At 59.0% G+C, this 22,834-nt stretch overlaps 3 protein-coding genes across 13 annotated transcripts in view; 2 read left to right on the forward strand and 1 right to left on the reverse strand.

Annotated features, from left to right (window-relative positions):
- The window catches only part of RAP1GAP2 (RAP1 GTPase activating protein 2), a 57,228-nt gene extending 44,866 nt beyond the window's left edge, over positions 1-12,362 (reverse strand). For 3 of the 11 annotated variants that reach the window (XM_065036556.1, XM_065036551.1, XM_065036550.1), the window contains exons 1-2: positions 8,494-8,567; positions 5,646-5,762 (exon numbers count right to left, since the gene is read on the reverse strand). In XM_065036556.1, coding sequence (XP_064892628.1) covers positions 5,646-5,762; positions 8,494-8,552 — 176 coding nt within the window. In that variant the 5' untranslated portion in view covers positions 8,553-8,567. Of the gene's footprint in view, positions 1-3,667; positions 3,800-5,645; positions 5,763-7,486; positions 7,557-7,937; positions 8,120-8,493; positions 8,568-12,220 lie in introns of those variants that run through there. The other 8 variants (XM_065036557.1, XM_065036553.1, XM_065036552.1 and 5 more) reach the window with 6 other exon arrangements.
- On the forward strand, positions 11,345-21,841 carry CCDC92B (coiled-coil domain containing 92B). Its single transcript, XM_065036590.1, has 4 exons — positions 11,345-11,834; positions 15,019-15,172; positions 17,339-17,386; positions 18,070-21,841. The coding sequence occupies exons 1-4, from the start codon at positions 11,574-11,576 to the stop codon at positions 18,717-18,719; spliced, it is 1,113 nt and encodes a 370-aa protein (XP_064892662.1). The 5' UTR covers positions 11,345-11,573; the 3' UTR covers positions 18,720-21,841.
- Positions 21,842-22,615: 774 nt separating this feature from the next.
- The window catches only part of CLUH (clustered mitochondria homolog), a 29,447-nt gene continuing 29,228 nt past the window's right edge, over positions 22,616-22,834 (forward strand). The window contains exon 1 of the mRNA XM_065036547.1: positions 22,616-22,825. Coding sequence (XP_064892619.1) covers positions 22,708-22,825 — 118 coding nt within the window. The 5' untranslated portion in view covers positions 22,616-22,707. The remainder of the gene's footprint in view (positions 22,826-22,834) is intronic.

Below are 22,834 nucleotides of genomic sequence, written 5' to 3' on the forward strand. Positions count from 1 at the left end.
AAACAAAAGGAAAAATAAACCCTCCTCCCTTCAGAGCGGGCGCAGCTGACCAGTCAAAGTGAAGAAACAAGGGCCCGGGGGAAGATGTCTCCTTGGCACCATCTGCACCAGACAAAATTAACAGTTCTCAGGGCACCCGCCAGAGCCGGGAGCTCCCACCGGGCTGCCCCACCGGGACGGGAGCAGCAGAGGGGCAGCAGCCACGCTGTTAACGAGCCCATTAATAAACCCGAACTCTCCTGGAGCATCTGCAGATCCCGGGGCGCAGCGCACAGGAGAAGCGCCCGAGCCTCGGCCGCTCCATCGCACCCCAGCAGCCGACACAGGCACAGGAGTGCCTGGCCGGGCACCGGGCCGTCTCCCGGCAGCCAGAGCCCATGCCACGGAGCACAACTATGCCCAGGAAGGACAGCGTAATCTTTCCTTTGTTACTGAGGCTAAGAGAGACTGATTGCATCATTAGTGCTTTAATATTGCATGCGGCACGCTGACGGTATTCATCTTGCTATTATGATTCTGAGGAAGGTTGTGGGCACCCAGCAATATTAGATTTTGTCCTGGCAGGAAGAACACGCTGTGCATATTATCAGCCTCAACGTACAAAGCAAAGGAAAGCAGGGTCCGAATTAGCTCTGACTCAGTGCATGGAATATTTTTAACAGTATTTTCTCCCCTTCATGGTGCTGCTGAAGTAAAAAGAAGTGTGTAACTCCATGCCTTAAAGAGCAGCTTCCCACAAAACACAGCTTGCTCTCTAAGGCCAAACCCATCCATAAGCCAGGGAGCAGCTCAAGGACCTGCAGAAACAGGCAAACTAACCCAGCCGGGTTTGGGACCACAGGGAGGGTCGTTCCGGAGCCACTGTCCCGGGAATGCTGGCACGGGTGGGAGCAGAGCTGTGCCCAGCCCGGCGCGGGCTGCAGCGCTTGCAGGACCCCTGTGCGGGTGAGGCTGAACTGCAAAGCCTGGGCTGCTTCAGGAGGGTAACACCAACAGAAATCAATGTGTTGAAGTATTTCTAGGTCTGAGGTCCATCGATGCTAATTTGTCTTTTCTTTGCAGCATTGATTGCGTTGTTTCCAGGCAGTGCAGAGGGAGGGTGAGGAAGGCCCATCCAGGCTGTATGTTCAGAAGCAAATCCCCCACTCCTGCCACGCGTAGCAAGCGACTCCCCATCCCTCCCACACTCATTGCACGGAGCATTGTGGAGCTCAACACAATCCGTCGGGCCCCGGCTGCTGCCTTCAGGCCTCCTGGGGTAACCGGCTTTCCTGAGCACCCTGCGGCACCAAAAACATCACCAGCATTTGTGTTTTGGACACGCACGTGCTCTCTGGGCACCCAACCTGACACACGTGAGCAACTGGTTTCCCCAGCGTGACACGACCCAGCTCTGTACCACAGAGGGACACGGGGCTGGTCTGATCGCACAGAAAGTCATCACGCGGGCTCCCAGGCTCATTAATTCTTCTCAGCCCAGTAGGAATTAAATGTACAGAGCCGCCTGTTTTCTCAGGTCCACCCCTTTCGGAGCTCTGTCTTGCTGGCGAGGGGAGGCTGTGTCCTTTGGAAGAGCCTGTTCAAGCAGACATTTGTGTGCCTGTTTGCCCACCTCTCCCAGCCACAGCCCTTCCCATGCAGGGGCAGCACAGGGAAGGATGCTCCGGCTGGGCAGGCTGGCACAGAGCTGGACCAGAGGAACCCGAGATGGCCCAGATTACACAGCACACACGGGCGGGATGCATCTGCAGCCCATGAAGAAATTGTGGTGAGACAGAAAAAGATCTGCTCAAACTAAAAAACAGGGCTGGCAAAATGTGGAGAAGGAAGGAAAGCATGGGTGAACCTGAACATGCTTTGGCTGGGAATTAGGAAGTTTCTCATCTTTAATACAAACAGTCTCTGGAACAGTTTCCTAATAACAGAAGGAAAAATAGAAACCTAACTGACACTCACCATGTTTAGGGAGACACCACAGGAGACGGTGCCTGCAGAAGCAGGAGCTGGACCAGCGTCTGCCCTCGCCCCTCGCAGCCCCAGCAGCAGATGGGAACCAGTCGCTGCCCAGCGCCAACACGTGCTGGCGCAGGATTAGATTTAGGCAGCAGTCAGGGCTCAGATTCAAGGCCAAACTTGTACATGGCCCCATCTAAACACTGCGAACAAGACATGCAGGATTTGGGCTCAAGCTTTTCAAAACCCTGCTACATCTTGCCAGTGTCACCTGTATTTTTCCACCATTTTAAGAGGTTTTTGAAAGAGCTGGGCTAGATTCAAATCAGAACTGAGAAACAGCTCTTTCTGGTTTGGCATCCAACTTGGAGGCAGATGTTAACTCTAAGCAGGGATTCATCTACCCCCACGAAATTGGAAAGAGGTCTGGGGAGAAGAAGCTGTTTTTAGCTCCTGGAAAAAATGTCTCTTCCTACTGTTGCTACTGAAGTCCTGTTCCTGTTTCCACAGCAGCCACTAATGACAATCGAGTATCTGACTTCAGGTACACGACAGGCAGCAGAGCGACTCTCCCAGCAGCCCCCAGAACCCCCTGACATACAGATACGCTCAGGGATGAAGAGGAAGGAAGGATGCTAAAACAAATATCAGCAAATTAAAAAGACAGGTTTGCTGCTATGGTTATTGTGAGCTGCCCTTTGGGAGGAATCAGCAGCAGAGGGAGCATGAAATATCTCTTAAACCTGGTGTGTGCAGAAAGGGAGCCTGCTGCCTGGAGTCACGCTTCTTGTTGCATCTGAATTTAGACTCCTTGGCGTGTTTCCAACCTTCAATAAATCGCGCCATGTGGACAGACATTATGTCCCTTGTGCTACTAAAACAACAAGCAGTCTTAAATAAAACAGCGAAGCCTGGAGTATGCAGAAGATGAGGAAATACAGCAGGACCCGGCAGGATCCGTCTTGCGTCCCACATGCACCAGGGATGCAGGTGACATGCTCGCAGGGTGGGTTCACCGGTGCTCACCGGTGGGGATGAGCGGGACACAGAGAAGCGCTCTGCTCTGCTCTCCTCGGGCAGACATGACGCTGCTTCTGTGGCAGAGATAAGCTGTGGTCTTGCTCAAAGAGAGAGGGGAGCAGTGCCACCCAGCAAACAGGGCGCCGGGTGCATCGCGAGGCTCAAAACCATCTCTGTGCCCTGTTTCTGTCAAATGGAAGAAATCTGGGGCTCCTCAGCAACGAGGCGCCTGGAGTGGCTGGACCGTGACCGGCAGCCACCCGAGGGGGCTCCGACGCCAGAACCCCCCCAAGGCGGGGGAGCAGATCGCTGAAATGCCCTTTTGAAGTTGCCTCCTTTGAATTGTCATTATTTAAGTTAAGTGCTGGCAATCACCGCAGACACACCGGGGCACAGATCCCAGCTCCCTGTCCCCGAGCCCCCACACAAAGCCCCCGTGCTTGAAGTATTTAGCGCAGATTTAAATGCAAACCGAGAAGCTGAGAATGGCAAAGCATTTCAACAATAGATCTCTCGGCTCTGCCTTACATTTGCATTCAGACAAGCCCATACAGGGTAAAAACAAGGACAAATACGGACTTAAATCTCTTCTGTTGAAGGATTACCCTGGATATTTATATTCTGGTCCCCACACGCGCTGTAAATACCGCTAGATACGGGTGTTTAGATTTAGCAAGACTCAAAAGCACCTTACCTGTGCTTGCGCTGCTCCCGGTGCAGCAGCCGCGGCCGCGGGGGTGCGGAGCAGCGCGCTCCCCGCCCCGCAGCGAGCGCATCCCCGCGCAGGCTCCGAGCCGGGCGGCGGTCGCGGGGCTGCGGGGGGGCTGCCGGGGCAGAGCCGCCCCCGCTGCACCCCGCGCGGGGACAGGAGCGAGCGTTGCGCCCCTGGCGTGTCGGCCAGAAATCGGGACCGGCTCCCTTGGGGCTGGGGATGTGCCGCGGTCCCGGGCAAGGGCCGGTCACAGCGGGGGCACTGCTGGAGTAGGAGCCACCAGCGAGAGCTGAGGGTCTCGCCTGTTAAGCCTGACAGGGGCTTGTAGAGTGAAAGGGCTGTTTTGTGAAAAAATCACTAGAAATGGAGCTACTCCTTCCGCATTCAGCTCTGAAAGCTGACTTCAGTCTGGCATGTGAGCCCCTTCGTGTGTTACAGCCAAACTAGAGACAGACACAGACTGGACCAGGCAAAACAAGAGCTTCCAGGGACAAAATCTGGACCCACTGAGAGCAAAGGCAGAATTTCCATTCCCGCTGACAGGCCCCATCCTTTCTAGCTCAGCAGTCACCCCCCAGCCCCACGCTGCTGCCACCTGGCAGAGCCCCAAGGATCAGCCTGCGGCACAGAGCTCAGCGTGCTCCTTGCAAGCCACATCGCTTGCGTCCCACTGCTTCCTAAAGAGACCCAGTGAAACCAATGCAATTCCCTTTTTTGGTAGCCCCGAAACCTGTTTAACTGCTCCCAAACACAGCACTGCGGGGACATCCAGGGCTAAAGCCACTCAGTCGGGCAAAGAGGCATAGGAAACAGGACCTGTGCTCTCATCGCTCTGTAAGTGCCGCTCAGGTGGGACCGATGAGTACATTAATGTGTGCAAATAATAAAATACACCTGTTACATTAACCTCCCGGCAGATCAGCCCTCCTCTGGCTCAGCTGTGTCACCACCCTTATGCAGAGAAAAAGCAGCGAGTGCTCAGCCCCCAGTGCTCACTGATGTCCCACACGCTCTACCGGACTTGTCCAGGTAACTCCCAAGCCCACCTGGAAATCAAATGAATCCAGTGGAATTAACCCCAATGGTATTTAACATTAATTATAAATGGCATTACACATATTGAAGTTCCATATACGCCCCCTCCCTCCCACTGTTATTCTGGCACAGGCGATTCTAGGGAAATAAATACTTCAGGGCTTTAAGGGCTCTCAGACCAAAACTGCTGCTGAAATAAAGAGGGAAAAGCTTTTAGCAGTGCAGCCACCCAGGGGCTCGGGGTGTTCCAGTGCTCTTAACAGGCAGGAGAACAGACACAGGGCTATGTGTGTCTTGAGGCCCGCGAGGCTTTTATGTTAACAGCGTTTTACCATCAGACACTGGGATCCGAACTGACAGCGATGCATATGCATCAGCAGCGAGGACCCGGCTCCCAGACTGTTCTCAACGAGCTGTGAAGGGGGGAGTTTAAGCACCAAGTGAAATCGGGAGATCAGAACAAATACTTTCCAGAGATTGCTTGCGGGGAGATCAGAACAAATACTTTCCAGAGATCGCTTGCGACTGGGAGATAATGCAGCCCGGGGCTCCTGATTTATTTTCTAAGTAAACCTCAGGTGTGCTACATGCTTAAAGCAGGTCCCCAAAAGATGACAAAAAGCCTGAGGCTTTTAAAACAGAAGTTTGGGGTGGCAGTCAGCGATTTGTCCTTCCCCCTACTGTAAACCCCAGGGTACTTGTGTGATGTTGCAGCTCCCGACTGCAGCCCCTGCATCTGGAACCTTACTTGAAAGTGAAGCCCAAGATGCTGAGGTATTCACAGGGCTCCAAAGACAGGCTGAGGCTCAGGACACCCACCTCAAAGCCACGAGGGCTCATGGCACAGCGGGCTGTCAGCAGCACGGCAGGGACACAGCAGCACTCCCCATGGACCCCAGTCCTGCACCCACCAGGCCCCCTGTACCTGCTGGGCGAGCCCAGGTCCGCCCGGCTGACGATGCGGTGCTGCTGGGGCGAGTACAGCCACTGGAAAGCCGTCAGCGTCCTCTCCTCGATCCGAAAGCGGCCCTCTCGCACGTACCTAAAAATAACAGCAAGAAAGACTGAAATATTTATTAGCGCAGGATTGCGGTGAGGGAGCGGCAGGACACTGCGAGCAGAGCAGCTGGCTCAGCACCACCGGCTGCTCTTTGGGGGTAGGACAAAAACATCACAGCCCCAACTGTCCCCATCAGCAGATGCTCCCATGGACACAAAGCCACAGCTGGGACAGGGCATACCTTCCAGGCGTGCCCAGGGGAGGGGACTGTGTCCCCACCACCACTGCCACCAGAGCAGAGGTCCCCGTCACCCAGCACCGGCAGCTGCAGTGCAAAGCCTTGCAGAGGACATGGGACACCCCAGGCCAGGCCATGAGCCCCCGTGACCCCCAGGCACAGAAAAGAGCAAACATCTCCAAACGGGATGTTTCACTGTAAAACCCGGGGAGGCAGAAGCACAGCACCCCCAGCTCAGCACCACCACCCTGGGGAATCATCTGCTCCCACAGCTCCCGACCAGCCCTGGCGTCAGGCATTAGTCTGGTCTGGGAGCCAGTGCTTTCTAATATTGTTTTAAATGTCAGGCCAGATTTTGAGGCTTATTAAATAATATTCAAGTGATGAATTGATGTTTATTATTTTAATTAGAGAAGTACAGGTTCTCTCTTACATGAGCAAGATGTCAGTAATCGCAGTTGTTCCCATATTTTAGAACCCAATTCTGCTGCCTGTTTTCATCCCAACAACCAGCTGCACTTCACACACCCTCCTCTGAACATGAAATTTCATCAACAAGCAATTAATTATTTAAAGCCCCTGTAGTACTGGTTGGAGACACATGCACACACAGCTGCGGCAGCCATGAAGGCCCATCCGGGCTGGGTGGGCTCGCAGCCCCTCCCCGTGTGCGGATGCTGCGGCCCCACTCACCCAGCGCAGCGCTGGAGGTCCTGCCGGGCCCAGGGGCAGCGGCAGCGCGGGGGTCGGGACCTGCTGCTCCCAGCCAAGGGGAAGCCAGGAGGTTCTTATAGTGTCACCGGTACGGACTGACCCGCTGATTTTCTTAGTACAATCAACCAAGCACATTACAGTCCCAGTGTTCCCCTGCGGCTCTTGCATGCGCTAACATTGCACAAAGTAGCGGCAGGCAAGGCAGGACGCCTTTTGGGAAGGAAGGGGGAGGGGAGTGAGACAGGGGGGATGGCAGAACAGCCAAGTAGTCATTGTAACAGTTCGGGTCTAAGTGTGCAAGAGAAATAGTGTCCTACGACAAAGAAAGAAAAAGCTTAACAAGCGTGGAGTAATCCGACAATTTCCACTCTGTTCCCCCAGGTTTGCTGGGATCCCCCCACAGCCGGGAGCCCCAGCCCAGCGCTGGGATGCAGGATGAGCCCTGGGCTCACTCCAGCTCTTACATCAGCAGCACCACGCTGTAACCGAAGTCACCCCAGTCGCAGCCTGGCATCGCTGCAGCGCCCTGCTCAACAGTCACGAGCTTTGGACGTCACAAACCGCACAATTAAAAATCAAAAAATACAGAGGAAGCTTGTTTCCAATGTCAGCCCAGCTGCTCCGGCCACTGCGATCACCCAGTCCCAGCAGGAAGAAGCAGGTCCCCATGCACCCAGCCCAGAGCAGCCTCAGCACCCCTTCACCCCCACCACAACAGCCAAGATATCCCCCAAGCATCCCGTGCATGCCCCAGAGACTTCCCGCTGCACGTACAGGACCCAGGCGTGCCCGGGACCAGGACGCTGCTGCTCACCACGCTTATCCCGTGCAGGGCAGGGCCATTTCCCAGAACTGGATTCTTGCTTTGGGATCCAGCTCTTCTACTGGAGTCCAAACACCAGAGATCCCCCTGCAGCAGCTGCAGCCCCGCACTGCCCTCTCCCTGTCCGGGGACCTGTCCCGTGCCCCCCGGCTGGAGCGACCGCCCCTCTGGGACCCACCACAGCCCCGTACCCAGGACTACACTGCGACCCTTGGGGTGCCCCCGGGGACCCGGGCTACGTCCTGTCCCCCCCAGCCCCACCGGAGCCCTCCCCGGCCGGGATTCCCCCATTCACCTGGCTTAGCAGCCGGGACTCTCCCGGGCTAGGAGCACCCCCCACAGTAAAGCCGGGACCCCCTTGCAAATTGAGCCCCTCCCGTCGCCCGCCGGGTCCCCCCAGCCCGGAGCTGCCTCGGCCCCTGCGCTGCCCCCCCGCACTCACCAGCGCACCAGCTCCCAGCGCCGCTCCCCCGCCGCCTTGCCCGAGGCCATGCCGGCCCGGAGCGCTGCCGCAGGGCGGGCGGGGCGCCGGGAAGGGGGAGCCCCACCGGGGACGTGGGGGGACCCCGCCGGGGAAGCCCCGCTCCTGCAGCGCCGGAGCGCGGTCACCGTCCCCGCGGGGGCTGGGGCGGCTGCGCGGGCTTCTGCGCGCTCCCGCCTCCTCCGGCACCGGGGGACCGGGCCGGGCAGGTGCGGGGGGGTCACATTGCCCAGCTCGGTTATGTAAAGCCCCGTGCAGCGCCCGCTCCCCCCAGGACAACCAAAGCGCGCCCGGGGGGGCTGCGCGGGTGAGGGGCCCCGGCCCACCGGAGCCTCCAAGGACACAAGAAGCTTCAAATCACACTAAAAGCCACTCCTCAAAAGTGATGTTCTGGCCCTAAACCCTTGCTTTTTTAATCTTTAAGAACATAATTTCCCAACTCAGCACCCCCAGCTGCTGCACCCATAATCCAACAGCTTCATTTAAATCAAATAACATTGATTACTGAAGTAAGTACCTGTTATTTGCAACTCTAGAGTCCCAGTCTTGTTGGGCCCCAACAAATCTGAAAGGCATTAGTGGCTCTGCCCCAGCTGCCCAGTGGTCAGGAGCAGAGCGGTGCTTTGCTGGGTCAGCTGGAGAGGCAATGCCTCCTCAGGGTCACGTCAACAGAATTCAAGTGCCCGTCTGCACCCCCAGCGCAGTGCTGACCCCAGCCGGACGTCCTCTGGGCCGGTGCGCCAGAGCCAGCCCGGCAGATTTGGCCTCCTCTCCCCAGGCTGTGCCCCGTCCAGCCGGGTGTCGCACGGCTGCGCTGCCCCAGCACCACCGCAGCCCTCCCCGCAGTCAGCTGGGCAGAGCAACAGCGCTTTGAAGAAGGACAAATTGCATTACTTAGCTCAAGCAAATATCCTTACAAGTCTGATATTTTCAAATCCCAGTGGAAATGTTAAGCTAATGTTAAATTTATCAAAACCCTCTAGCTTTTAGTCCTCCATCACTTTAAGGAGCTTCTTATTAGGTTCTTCAAAGTAATTAGAAGACATACACACATTACTTTTCAATTAGGTTGCAAAATAATATTTGAGGCAAAGTTAAACTCATTTTTAAAATAATGCAAAAAATCCCCTAATAAATAACTTGGGGTGTGGAGGGGAAAGCAGTGCTCTAAAGCACTCCATACAGCTGGCCCCGCCGGGCACAGGACACGGGTTTAACTTTGGTGCACGCTGAGACAGGCGCTGCTCTTGGGAAGTGGCCGGATTACCTCCGTATTGGTTGTCACCTCTGATGGGAACTGGTGTCACCCATCACAAGGTGTGTCACCACAGACAGACCCGTGGGCAGCCTGCGCCGCTGCTCGCACTGCTTCCCGCACCGCTGCCGCTTCCCGCACCGCTTCCGGCACCACTTCCCGCACCGCTGCAGCTTCCCACGCCGCTTTCCGCACCGCTGCCGGTGCCGCTGCCGCTAGAGGCCAGTGTCGGTTCGGAGCTGCGGGCAGCGCCGGCCCCGCCCGGCGGAGCTGCCGCCTGCCACACGGCGCTGCAGCACCGGCAGCTCTGCCACCTCCAGCGTCCTCTCTCCAGGGCGGCTGCCGGGGGACAGAGCCACGACTCTGCAGCCAAACCCGGGCTCGGGGAGTCCCTGCGCAGCTGCTCCCCCAGCCCCGCTGCCACCCACGGGCCCGGCCAGCGGTGCTGCCAGCACCTCTCCGGGCAGCGCTGCAGCTGCGTCTCCCAGCTGGTGCCCAGCAGGCCAGGAGCAGCCCGGCTCTGCCCGACAGCCTGCGGAGCTCTGTCACACACCTGGGCTGGCAGCAGGGACCCCACAACTCCTCCTGAGGCTGAAACAGGCATTCCTGCCAATTTTGACTCATTGTGTTGATTAGAAACCACCTCAGACCCATCGGAGAGGCCGTTTCTGTCTCTCAGAACAAAGTGGGAGCAGGGAGCGAGTCGCAGCGTAACTGCAGCGCAGGACAGTGTGGTTGCAGGAGGCATTAGCTGGGGGGCTGCTAGGCCATGTCGTAGTCAGAAACCTGAGAGCAGCTCTCTCAGATCAAAAAGCTGCCACACAAACCAGCTCACTGTGGAATGGTGAGCACAAGCAAGAGAGGTGATGGGAAATGTTGACAGTCTGTGTGCACTGTGGCTGAATCCAAGCTGCCAGCAAGCCCAGAGGATGCGCCGTGCCCCGCTGGGTCAGAGGATGCGCTGTGCCTGCTGCCTCCCCCGCACGGCTGTGTCCCCGAGCCATGACCTCGTTCACAGAGGCAGCTTTCCCCAAATGCCTGACCTTGGTTGTTTGGAGGCTTGTCTTTTATTCACTGGAAAATCAATGAAAATTGTACAAACCTGGTGAAACATGATGCACTCAGAAATCACTCCTCCCTCTTTCTCCAACCCCCCTATCTGTAATTCACTGCTACTCAAGTTAGCACACAAGTTAGGGAAAGATACAGTGAGACATTAAAACAGCACACACACCCCTAAACATAGCAAACTGCAAAGAGAGGGGCAAAAGACACCTTGGCAAGAGCTGGCCTGATGGTTATAAGCAGCTCCTGATGAGACAACATTTATCTGAGTACGAATGTCTGCACTGTCCTTCTTCACACAGAAATCCTTCGCCTCTTAACAACTTGTCATTGCAGGAAGATCTCTTTTTCTCAGAGAAAGCAAGTTGAGAGGAGGCCCACACAGGAGTGAGCACAGGATAACCTCGACTGCTTTGTGTAGCACAGGCACTCGGTCAGAGGTTTGAAACACCCAAGGGGAAGAAAGGACGTGTGGGATGACGAAATGATGCCATAAACCATACCCTGTGGGCTGCCCTATAACATCTTCACATGCTGTTAGTGCACTGAAGGCTGAGTACGCAGAACAGTGGCCGTTGTAATGTGAGGATGGCAGCACAATCTGGTTGAGCATCAGACCAGGAACACTGCACTCTCTGTGGCAGATTTGGGAATAAGGGAATGGGAATCAGCAGACTGTCAGCTGACGGGGAGGACGCTACCATTTCTCTGCGCCTTCACTGCCATGCGACATGGAACAGGCCACTGCATCTGAGCTTCCCCTGCTGTAAAAGAGGCACAATGAATTTAGTCATCTTTGAAAGTGGAGCCCAGCTGGTCTGCATATCACAACAAAAGGGTATGAAGAATTAGTAACCACATAAGTAAAACACCTTTTCTCACCATCTCTCTGACCACAGCTTCTGGGAAGCTCTTTTTTGACTCGCGCTCCCCACCGATTTCCCGGCTGGAGTGGGGACCACCCCACATCTCACTTCCATTCCCCCCTTCAGTCGCCTTGACGCTAAAAACCCCGCAGGACACGCGAACGCTGGGGGTTCCCAGCCGCCCCGAGCCCGCGGCCGCTGCCGCTGGCGCCCGCAGCCCCGGGGCTGCGCTGGGGGCGGCTCCGGGACGCGCCGGCTTCAGCACCGCGGACAGCGGCGGGGAGCGGCACCGCCGGCGGCCGCGGGGCGTCCCGGGAGCGGAGCCCGGTCCTGTGCGGGGTCCCGGGGAGCGGAGCCCCGGCCTCAGTGCGTCCCCCCCGGGGAGCGGAGCCCCGGCCCGGCTGCGAGGGGATGTTCCCGGCGCTGGGGTCGGCGCCCCGAGCCCCCGCCTCGGTTCCCGGCGCGGCCCGGCTCCCCGCCCTCGCCCCGGCGGAGCTCCCCAGTTCCGGTCACGTTGCCGCCTGTTTACGGCGCGGCTGGCGGCGGGGCCGGGCCGGGCGAGGCGGGGCCGCCGCAGGCAGCGCGGGCAGCGCGGGAGCCCGGCCCCGGCCCCGGCCCCGCCGCCCCATGACGCCCAGCGGGCGGCCGGCGGGGCCCCGCCGTTCCCCCCAGGTAAGGGACCGGGGCTGGGCGCGGGGGGTCGGCCCCGGGCGGGGAGAGCGGCCCCGGCGGGCGGCGGCGGCGCGGAGCCGCTGCGGGGATGCGGGCGCGGGAGCCGGGGGCCGCGGGCGGGGAGCGGCCCGGGCAGGGTCAACGCGCGGCGTGGGGACCGTCCCTCCAGAAGTTGCCTCCAGCCCCGCTTGTGCCTGTTCTAGAAGTTGCTTCGCCCCGCCAGACCCGCCGCCGGTTCCCCACCCGCTGCGGAGGCAGCTCCGAGCACAGCGGGTTCAGCTCCGGCAGCCGCGCGGTTCAGTGTCCGTAGCAGGACTCCGCTGGGGATCAGAAAGCGTCGCTCCGAAATTCCCGAAGTGCAGGATGGCACGGGGGGGATCACCCACCTAATGTGATGATTGATTCGAAGCGTTGACGGTTGGCCAGATTCTGCTCCTGGCAGCGAGCTGAATCCATAGTTAATTCCCCCAGAGCCAGCAGGAGAAAACACGGCCTTGCTTTCAGCATCTGCAACTGAATCACAAGCTTCAGCTTTGGCCGTTAGTCACGCAGCGGTGTTTAGAGAGTTGCGAGAAAACACAATAATTTATAACCATCGCTTGTATTGATTTTATCTTTAGATAGATACTGATAGATAGTGAATAACAAATAGGATTCCAAGTGTAATTCTGCCTCTGCTGAGATCAAGGAAGGTTTCCCACTGACTTTCACAAGGCCAGGATTTCACCTCTAGTTTCTATTCCTGGCATTGCTGCTACCTCTGTGACCTTCTGCAAGTTTCTCAGCTTCCTGCTGCCTTGTTTTCCTGACGTTTAAAGCCATACTAGCTCTGTGGCATTGTTGCTAATTTGCGTTTGTGTTCTTTGAGGTCGTAAATACTAAGCAGTATAGATTTCTAATACGTATCAGTGTTTATTTCTGCATATGTTTTAATGTGATGGAGAGGGGTTTGCTGGCAACCACAACAGGATAAATTATCGACCTGTTTTGGCGGACCTGGTTTTCGCCCTCTGACTCCTGGTTGATTTGCCATTTAATGGGGAAAAATGATTAAGTGATCTTGGTTTGACAGTTGTTGTGCTGAGTATGTGTATGTGCCATATCTGCCTTTCAAATGCACCATCAGAGCAGAGGTTTTCCCTTGGGTCGAAGTTTTGGGATTCTGATTGGCGTGAAACAACAGCCTTCAGTATAGTTTTGCCCTGGAAGCAAATTCTCAAACAACCTGTCTGTGCGATGGAAAGCAGCTCTTAGCAGACTTGCAGCTAAATCATTGTAGCTACTGCAAGAAGTTGCTTCGGTCTTTTTGATTTGTAAACCGAGTTCTGGTAAGTTGGCATGGAATTGTGAATCTCACTGAGGTCTGCGAGCGCTGGACCAGCCGGCTGGGATCGGGACCCCATGTGCCCTGTCCCAGAGGCTGCAGTCGCACGGTGAAAACAGTGCTGCTGTTCCTGCCGGGAGCCGAGAGCTGTTTCTCAAGGGAATGGCTGAAAGTCAGGGTGAACAGACACAGCTCAGCCAAACCCGCTAGGGATTTCTCATAGCAATGCTGAAAACAGTCACGTAAATTATGCAGGCTTTTTACCTTCCAAATCAGAGATGACAAACAGCTCTCAATTCCAGAATTGTTTTTCTTTGGCTTTCTTTACAGCTTGATATTTAATCAACAATTTCTTTTTAAAGAGAAACATTTTCATTGGTAAAAAAGGGTAATTTCCCACTTAAAGGCAGGAGGGAAAGTTCAATGGAAAATTTGCAGCCATTTCTATTAAAGACGTTTCAACTAGACAGAACAAAGTGCTTGAAAATAGCACGATGTGTCCCCCGGGCTTTGTCCAACCTACTTTCCGCCGTTCCCGAACGAGGTGCCACGGCTCCCACCAGGAGGCTGCTCGGCTGGGCCCGGCGTTGCAGCCCCGCGGCTGGCGGCAGGACGGGCCGTGCTGGCGGCGGTTCGTGTCTCCAGCCTGCAGCAGGTGCCGGGAAACCGGCACAAGTGAACTACCCCCCCTTAACAAATTCCCCTCCCTCTCATGGAACAGGAGACCCAGTTTAAGGATTTCATGAATCTGGAGAGGCTTTGGCAAGAGGAAAGCTCTGAACTCACGGCACTGCCAAGATTGCTTACAGTGGAATCGAGCTTAAATGCACTTTGATTCGATTTAGGTTGCAGGAATTGTCTTGAAATGTGCTGCGTTCCCCAGCTGTGCGTGCCATGGACGTGAGCCAGAGTGCTCGCTTCATGTTGAAGTTTCTATGGAAAGAAACCTGAAGTCAGCTGTGAATGAAGGGGGGAACGGCAGCAGCTCCCCGGGGACAGGACAGTGCACACAGTGTCCGCTGCTGGCCGGTGCGGTGTCACCCCGCTGGCACCGCGGTTTGCTGAGGCTGCCCCTCCTCCTGCGCTGCGGGCGGGGAGTCAGGATGGATTCCATGTTGGCAGGAAATGGTATTTCCCAGGATTACGGGTCCTTTCAGAGGGTTATTTTTCCCCTGTTGCACTGGCACGGCGGGCAGTTCGCGCCGCTGCTCTGCCGGAGCCTCACGTGGTGAGGGACCCCGACGTGCGCTGCACTGCCCGGCGCGGGACTCGCGGCAGCTCTGCTGCGCTGGCCAGATTACTGGGGAAAATGTTTCTTCTTCTGGAAGACAACACGATTCTCCTTGCCATGTAACGCTGATTGGGTTAGACGGAGCATATTGTATTTTTCATGTGTTAGATCTCTCACTGCAGTTACTGCTTCGTAACATGCGGCTTGTCAGGCGAGAGCCAAAATCGTCTCTGGTGCAACTCCCACCTGGGGACTGCAGGAGCAATCCTGCCCCAGATGCGATCCTGCTTGGCGATAAAACATGTCCTAGGGCCAAATCCAAAATAGAAACAAGCCATCCTGATGTCAGGGTCCGTGCGGCAGCATTTTCTGCTCCTGCAGCCCATGAGCCTCCAGCCTGAGCGCAGCAGGACGAGAGCCAGTCCCAAGAGGCACTGGGCCAGTGGGGCAGCTTGGGGACCGTTCCCTGGGGACCTGCTGAGTGCAGCTGCATCACGCACAGCCACGGCCCCTGGAAAGGGCAGATGAGAGCAGTCCCCCCTCTGCCCCTCGCCAGGCTTCGAGGACCGGGCTCGCCCGCCCGCTGAGCTGCCGTGCATCTGATCACCAGCCATCTCCGCTCCCCACAGGCCTGGACTGTGAATTTGGTTGCGATGGAGACCGTGTCCCTGGAGCACCAGATCCAGAGCGTGCAGCGGCACATCGCTTTCCTGAAGAAGGAGCAGATGGAGCTGCTCCATGACCTGCACCTGGAGATCCTGCGCCTGCAGAAGCACTGCTCAGGTGAGCGCTGGGGCGGCCACGGCGCGGGGAGCCGCGAGCCCACCGAGCCCCTGCGGGCACCCGGGGCCGGGCCCACACGGGAGCTGGCGCTGGGGCTCAGCAGGACGCGGGGGAGGCGAGCATCGAGCCAAGGGATCCTGCCGGTGCGGGATCAGGGGATCTCCATCCCTTCCATCCCCCTGCTTGCACCCCTGGCCAGGTGCCACCAGCCCCTGCCGGGACCATGCTACGTGGTCCAATGTGGCACAAAGCCTCTTGAGTCGCTCCTCTGCCGGTGGGTGCCAGCAGCTTCCTCCAGCTGCAACTCTGAAGAACCAGAGTGATGTTTTTCCCGGGCATCAGCTGGCCAAGCAGGTGATAAAACAGGAGTCTGTGTTGATAATCCAGCACTAAAGCCCTCCCTTTGCCGGCGTGCCATGCTCAGGGCATGCTTCGGAAGCAGGATTAGCCCCGGCGGCTCAGCGCCCTCCCGGCTGCTTGTTCTGCCCCTTGCAGGGGTTGGGCTGCAGCGGTCACTGCCCCACGGGGTTCCTGGTGTAAGGCAAGGGAAACCCGGCATTAGCCAGCAAGATGGCTCTGCCTTTTCCTCCCATATTCTGTGCCCACAAAAGTGTTTTGATCATTACGATGTGAAAGTGGTTCTTCATTTCTCTCAGGTGCCAGTGGGCCAGGGGAAAGAGGCAATGGGGGCATGTGAGACCACTTTCAAAACACAGCCACCAGCCCCCCGCCCATGGCCCTGTGGTGCCAGTGTCACCCAGTGTCACCCTCCCCTTCAGCCAGCCTCGCTCCCCGGCCCCCGCCCGCCACCAACCCTCCTTCCCGCTTGTGCCAGCGCTCTCATCAATAATTCAGCCAGAGCTAATTACTCCTTGTCTTCCAGCCTCTCGCCCTCCCTGATTCCTGGGAAACAAAGACGTCTGCAGTGGTAGAATTGTCTGTTTCTCTCCATCCTTTCTGAGCTTTTGCTGTTCTGTTTCGTTATTTTAACGGCTTCATCCGTGGCCTCTCCAGATAGGAGATGGCAGAGTTCTCGTGCCTAAGTCAGCCGGGGGGGTGGGAGTCCCAGGGGCACGGCTGGTGGTCAGGGGTCTCCCCGTCCCAGGGCAGCGGAGTGACAGCCGTGCCTGGCGGGACAGGTGGCAGCCTCGGCTGACGTGTGTGCTTCTGCAGCCCCTGCCCGTTCAGAGCGGTGGGGGCAGCCGGCTGGTGTGCAGGTGACTGCAGGCGGTCTGGGTGCCGCGGTGTGGAAGGTGCGTGCAGAGGGGCGCGGGGCCGGTCGGCGTTCCCGCGGCACCGCGTGGTGCAGGTCCGGGTTCCGCGGCCGCAGCCCGCGGGGCAGCCGGGGGCCTGACAGCTCTCCAGAGACTGCGTCCGTTCTCCGCCACTTCTGCCTCCTCGCTGCAGGCTTGTTCTCCAAGACAGACAGGCAGAGAAGCCTGAGCCAAGCGTTTCGTTTCAGGAGGGTGGCAGTGGTGAGGATTAGAGTCAACATGAAAGCAGATTAAAAGAAAAATGTAGGGCAAAGATTAACCATTTTAACTCATTTTCAGGGAAAAAAATGTCCCAAAACAGCGGAACGCTGCTGCTGCCCTTTTCTGCCTCCCTCAGAGCTGCTGGGGGTTGGGTGGGCTGTGATCATTATCTCAGAAGAGATTGTGTGTAAAGGAACGCAGGTTAAAGTGAACACAAAGTCCCTCTGTGGGCACATCGCGCTGGACGAGCCCGTCCACACACGTCACGCGCAGAGATCAGCCTGGAAGCAGTACATTATGAAATACCTGCGGCGGCAGCTTACACTTTGGTCTTTTTTCAGTCCGTTGCTCTGCTCTTTGTTCTGATTTAAAGCACTGAAAATGGTTCAGCAACTCTCTTAGAACAAGCAATGGCATTGCCAGAGAAACGGAGTGTCCCGCTTGCCGTTGGGCAGGACCCGCAGGTGCTGCGCTGGCCATACTGCAGGGGCAAGCGCCGTGGCAGATCTCAGACCTCAAAGCTGCTTAATAACATACAAATTGCCAGGATCATGTGTTTTTGTCTCAGCCCGTGGCTCACGCCAAGGGCAGGCAGCGGCAGCGCCGCGGCGGTGCTGGGCGCCCGTGTCCCCGGCGGGAGCGTGGGACGGACGGGGGATGCTCCTTCAGTCCCCTTTGATTTCTCTTCCAGAGCTCACCCATGACCTGGAGATGAAGGAGCTGGAAGCCCGCCAGCAAGGTAAGGGCACAACCCCAGATGAGATCCGGGGCGTGTGTCTGGGTGTGGGGGGTGGCCCTGAGTCCACTCGTCCTGCCCGGGCTGGAGCTTCCTTCCCTGTGTGCACAGCCTGGCTCCCCTGTAATCCAGGATTAGCATCTCTGTCCTCGCTAACTGGGCTGTGGGGTCTCGGGTTTGAGCTTGACAACCCCTCCTAAACTGGCCTGGCAGTTTCACTGTTGCCATGTCCTTTCCTCTTGCAGGCGGTATTGTCCCCCCCGTGCCCCCTGGGTACACTCGGGGTCACCTTTAGGGTGAAACACCAGCTACCCAGGGAAATCTTAAAACCGCAGCACGAGGCTGCAGCGAGGCAGAGGCGGCAGGTTCCATGGCAACGGCATCCTCCGCTGAAACTGCCTTTGCTCTCGCCCCGCGGTTTGGGTGTCTCACACGGTGCTGTGCCCGCAGCACTGCGGCCGCGGTGACGGGCAGGGGGCTTGCAGCTCCAGCTCCCAGCAGCACCCAAGCAGCCTCAGTGACACCACTGGAACAAGGCAGCACCATGGAGCGGGCAGTAGCTGCGTCCATGTGTCCTCACAGCCATGTCGGGATGGTGCAGGGACCCCCGGGAGCTGTGGGCTGAGTCTGTTGTGCCAGGCTGAACCCCCACTGCCTCCCCTGACCCCTGTGCCTTGTCCCCACAGACGTCCTGGACCGGGAGCTGGAGGAGAAGTGCCGGGCAATGGAGGCCCAGCTGCAGGAGAAGGAGAAGGACAACCTGGAGCTGCGCAAGGAGCTGCGGCACAAGGAGACGCTGGTGGCCGCACTGCGCTCCAGCCTGCGCAACAAGGAGCGCCGGTTCCTGGAGGAGCTGAAGCGGCGGAGCCACCGCGTCACCATTCTGGACACGGAGCTGCAGAAGCAGACAGAGGCGGCCGCCTACCTGTCCCTGCAGCTGCACGCCACGGCCCAGCGGCTGCCAGGGCCCCGGGCGGGCGGGCGGCCGCCCCCCGAGCAGCCCCCACCCGAGGGCAGGCCCCGGCGCCGCGGCCACCGGCCACATCCCCGGCGCCCACCCGGGGATGGTGCCCGCGCCAGGGACCCCGCGCCAGAGGAGCACGACGCCATGCCTGACCCGGCCCTGTTCCTCTACACGGTGCGGCCGCACGGCCCGCAGCGCCCAGAGCCGCCTGCCCTGGCCCACGGCACAGCCGGTGCCACCGCGGCCACCCGGGCACAGAGGCCGCCCCGGCAGCCCCTGCAGGAGCCAGCAGCCAGGGCCAGGTCGACCAAGGGCGAGCCCAGCAAGCGGCAGGGGCCTGGCCCCCAGAGTGCCCCCCGCGCCCGGGAGTAGGCGGCGAGGGGACGGCACGGCCTGACCGGCCGGCATGGCTGGAGCCCAGCGGCACCGGGGTGGGCGCCGGCCGAGGTGGCTTTCCCCGTCCCCTCGGAGGGGAAGGGGCAGCAGAAAGTGGGTCCCCTGCTCGCACTCCTGCCCACGGGCAGCCGGGAAGGATCCCCTGGCTCACAGGGTCTGAGCTGCTGGGCAGCGCAGCGCCGGGGCTGCGGAGGGGAGCTGCTGAGTGCCTGTGCAGAGCCTCCAAGGGAGAGAAAAATGAACGAAAATAGGATTTCTGCGACGAGAAGATCTGCTGCTGCCGCTGCTGCCCAGGGTGCAACGCCAGGGGCATGTGCCGGGCGGGGTGTGTGCGGCACACGGCTTGGCACCGCGGGCTCAGCCGAGCCCCAGCCCTGGCCGGCACCATGCGGGGGGTTTCAGGCCGGCTGTGCCCGTGCTGGCTCTGGGCGGGCAGGGGGCTCAGGTCCCTGCTGTCACCGCTGTCACCGCTGTCACCTGCCCTGCAGCGGCAGCAGGGTGGCTCAGGCGCAGCGTCGCGGGCAGGCGTTCCCGGGTGTCGCGCAGGGGAGGCACCGTTTGGCCTTTGGAAGTGGCTGTTTCTCTCAGGTTCGGAGTGGTTCTGCTGGGGGTTTGTCTCTGTTCTAACACAGGAGAGGGCAGCGCACGTTTGCGCTGTGCGGCTGCTCCTTCGGCTGTGGGGTGCACAGCTCTTCCCTCTCTCCTTCCCAGACAATCCTGATGGACAGAGGATTTTGCATTTTTATCATAAAATCCTTGATAAAATCATGGTGTTCATGACTGACCTGAGCATCGAAAAGGGGAGGAAGAGGTATGATCCTTCTTCTCTGTAAATACCTTCCTAGCAATCATCATTTTTAGTGCCTAGTATGTAAATGAAGCAACCCTGTCGAGCTGCAGGATCTTTTCCTCTTCACCGCTAATTAGCAGCTTGCTGAAGGAGTTGATCTGATTTCCAGTTCCCCGGCTGCTTTTGCGATGCTTGCGGGCAGCTGGGCAGGCCTGACCCACAGCCCTGGGACAGCGTCCTCAGCGAGGGGGGAGCTCCCAAGGGGACGGGGACGGGACCCCCAGTCTGCCCCTTCACGCCAGCGTAACCTGCTCGGGATGAGTTGTTGGGGTGAGCCCTGTGCTTTGCCCTGGGCACCCTTGTCTCGGAGCGGGAAGGATCAGCTCCTGCGCACCGTACCCGCTTCCATCACTGCTGCTTTTCTTCAGCGGGAGGGAAGCTCTAGAGATGCTATATATACACTTATATATATATATATACACATATATATACACACACATGCACTTGTTTTGAAGGGAAAACACTGTATGATTGTAATAGAATTATGTCAAGATAAATTATTTTAATCTTTGTATTTATATAAAATGATCAAAGAGATCAAAATGTTCAAAAAAGAAGAACAAGCAGACAGCGTTCCTATATTTCACAGAGCAGGCTGCTGCGCGCCGCAGGGAGCGGGGTCCTGCAGCCCCGGGCGCAGGCTCAGACGAGCCCCGGCCCGTGTGACACGGATCTGTAGGTGTGTTTGGAGTCCTGGGAACCCGGGGGTGCCCAGTGTCACCCTGCGCCGTGTACCCGACACGCACAGACCGGGGAGTGTCACCGCAGACACCAACGTGCTTTGTATGGAACGGGCAATGTTGAATGTTGACTCGTAAAGCTTAATGATTAGACTGGAAATGGATGCATAGCAATAAGCTCGGTTGTTAAACAACGTCTTACGTCTATAAAGCACAACGTGCTGAGAGCTCTGTGCACACACTAACAGCCGGGCACTCTCCTCCGCACCCCCTTCCCTCTGCAGCGGCTCATGGATTTGATGAGTTGGGTTTGTTCATTTCCTTTTTCCTCATTATTTCTCCTAATGCTCCCAGAGAAAGCAGCGTCTCAAACTGCACAGCCTCGCAGCAGGCGCGGGGTGAGCGGCACGCGGGGGAGATGCTCCCGCTCCACTCACTGCGGCGGTGCCGGTGCCGCGGCAGGAGACGGAGCCCGTCCTGACGGCTTGGTGCACGCTCCCATGGACTTATTTTAACCTTGGGCAGACTGCTGGGAAGTTTTCCCTCTTGACCGTGTTAATTAAAAAGCCATATTTTCTGAATGTGTTTGCTGGAGCTAATCCAGGTGCTCCCAGCCGCATCCTTCCCATCCCGCCGTGGGGCCGCTGCGAGGTGGGGGCAGCACGGCCACGCGACCCCTGGGGCGGCTGTGGGGCCGTCCCGCTGCCGCAGGCGCTGGCACAGCCTGTCCCCAGCGCGGCCGTGCCGGAGGCAGAGCACAGGCGTTGTGACCCGCCTGGTGTTGGGGAGGAACAGGGTCGCACAGCTGCCGGTGTGAGAGGGGCACCCAGTGCACCCCCCGGGCACCTGGAGCTCCGCGGGGTGCGGCAATGCCTCCTGCCTCTTTCCAAGAGATTTCATTCACCTTGTAGCTTCCAGAAGAGATCCCCTTTCCTGTCATTGCGATCACAGGAGGAATGAGATCGCTCAAATCTTTGTATGTCTCAAAAACCAAACCCTTTCTCCCCCTGGGCCGCAGGTGAGGACCTGAGCCTCAGCACCCCAGCCCTGCGGGCACGGGCACCATCGGGATTTGCTTGGGCGCGTCAAGGTCACGTGGAAGGTCACTGTCCCCACAGTCCTCGCCAAGGCTTTGGCAGGCCTGCTGGGGCGGGGACGCCCCCTCTGCCCGGGCAGAGCTGTGCTCGGGACCGAGGAGGCTCTGGCGGGGGAACAGGAGCGAAGGGCCCCAGGTACAGCCCCCCCGCTCCCCGAGCAGCTGCGGTTTAGTTGGAGCAAAAATACTCTGCTTGGCTGCGTTTGTGGAGCTCAGCTGGGAACATAAAAGCATAACGTCGTGCTGGGGAGAGCTGTTGCGGCGGGACGGATGCCAAAGGTTTGATAGCGCTCTGCTTTATTTGAATGTTCATTTTACAACATGACACCATTATTTGCCAGGATGATGTTGACTTTGCTTTTTAACCAAGTGCTTTTCAAAATGTGTTAATACGCAGAGACTGGAGTATGGAGCTGTACTTTAGCAGTCGTTGTAATACGCCTTTTTCTTAATAAAGAGATTGAAATCTGCAGAGCGTTGTCCTGTCCTGACCTGCCCCCGGACCTCCAGCTCCAAACCGTGACCAATTCCAACCCGAACCACCTGTGCTGCGTTCTGGGAGCTGCGGGGCGCACGGTGCGAGCGGCGGGGCGGCGGTGCCCAGCTGCGCCTGAGCGGGGGCGGTCGGCCCCGCACGCCTGAGCCGGCCCGCACGCCTGAGCCGGCCCCGCACGCCTGAGCCGGCCCGCACGCCTGAGCCGGCCCCGCACGCCTGAGCCGGCCCGCACGCCTGAGCCGGCCCCGCACGCCTGAGCCGGCCCGCGCTGCTGCTCCCGTGCGGCTGCGACTCCTGGGCCCCCGGGCCCCACTCAGCGCAGGCGGCCGGGTCCCACGGCTTCTGTCCGCGCTCACCGTTCCCCGCTGGCCCGGGGCAGCACAGGCCCCACGCCGGGCCCTCCCCGCCGGGCCGTCCCGGTCCCCCAGCAGGCGCTGCCGCCCCCGGGTGCGGCCCGGCCGGCGACCTTGCGGCCTCCGGGAAGGTCGCCCGCAGCCGGTGACCTTCGCTGGATCCTGCGGGGCCTCCCCGGGCCGTGCCTGCGCCCGGCGCCGAGCCGAGCCGAGCCGAGCCGAGCCGAGCCGAGCCGAGCCGAGCCGAGCCCGTAGTCCGGCCCCTCAGCCCCGCGGCGGCGCCCACGACGCGGCCCCGTCGGGCCGCTGCAGGGGCGGATCGCGCGGGCCGAGGCGGCCGCGCGGCGCGGCCCCTTTAAGGCGTTGCCGGCGGGCGCGGAGGTTGGGCCCAGGCGGTGCGCCGTAGCGGCGCGGGGTCGCGGCACCACGTGGGGCCGAGCGGCGCTGTCCTTCGCGGCGGGCGGGCGGGCGCGGGGCTCGGCGCGGCCCATGGTCGGTAAAGCGGACGAGATGCCGCCGGCCGCCGTGCCGGCCGCTGCGCAAGGCGGCGAGCAGCAGGAGCCGGGCCCCCGCGGCAGGAGGCCGGCGGACACCCAGCAGCGCCCCGGTAAGGGGG

Source organism: Columba livia, chromosome 20 (genome assembly GCF_036013475.1).
Source record: "Columba livia isolate bColLiv1 breed racing homer chromosome 20, bColLiv1.pat.W.v2, whole genome shotgun sequence".
Taxonomy (NCBI): Eukaryota; Metazoa; Chordata; class Aves; order Columbiformes; family Columbidae; genus Columba; species Columba livia.

Bases quoted from the DNA above. Each gene is read 5' to 3' on its own strand.
- CCDC92B (XM_065036590.1), top strand. From the start codon at position 11,574: ATGTTCCCGGCGCTGGGGTCGGCGCCCCGAGCCCCCGCCTCGGTTCCC. The intron at 11,835-15,018 runs GTAAGGGACCGG...CGCTCCCCACAG, and splicing joins GGCCCCGCCGTTCCCCCCAG to GCCTGGACTGTGAATTTGGT. The intron at 17,387-18,069 runs GTAAGGGCACAA...TTGTCCCCACAG, and splicing joins GCTGGAAGCCCGCCAGCAAG to ACGTCCTGGACCGGGAGCTG.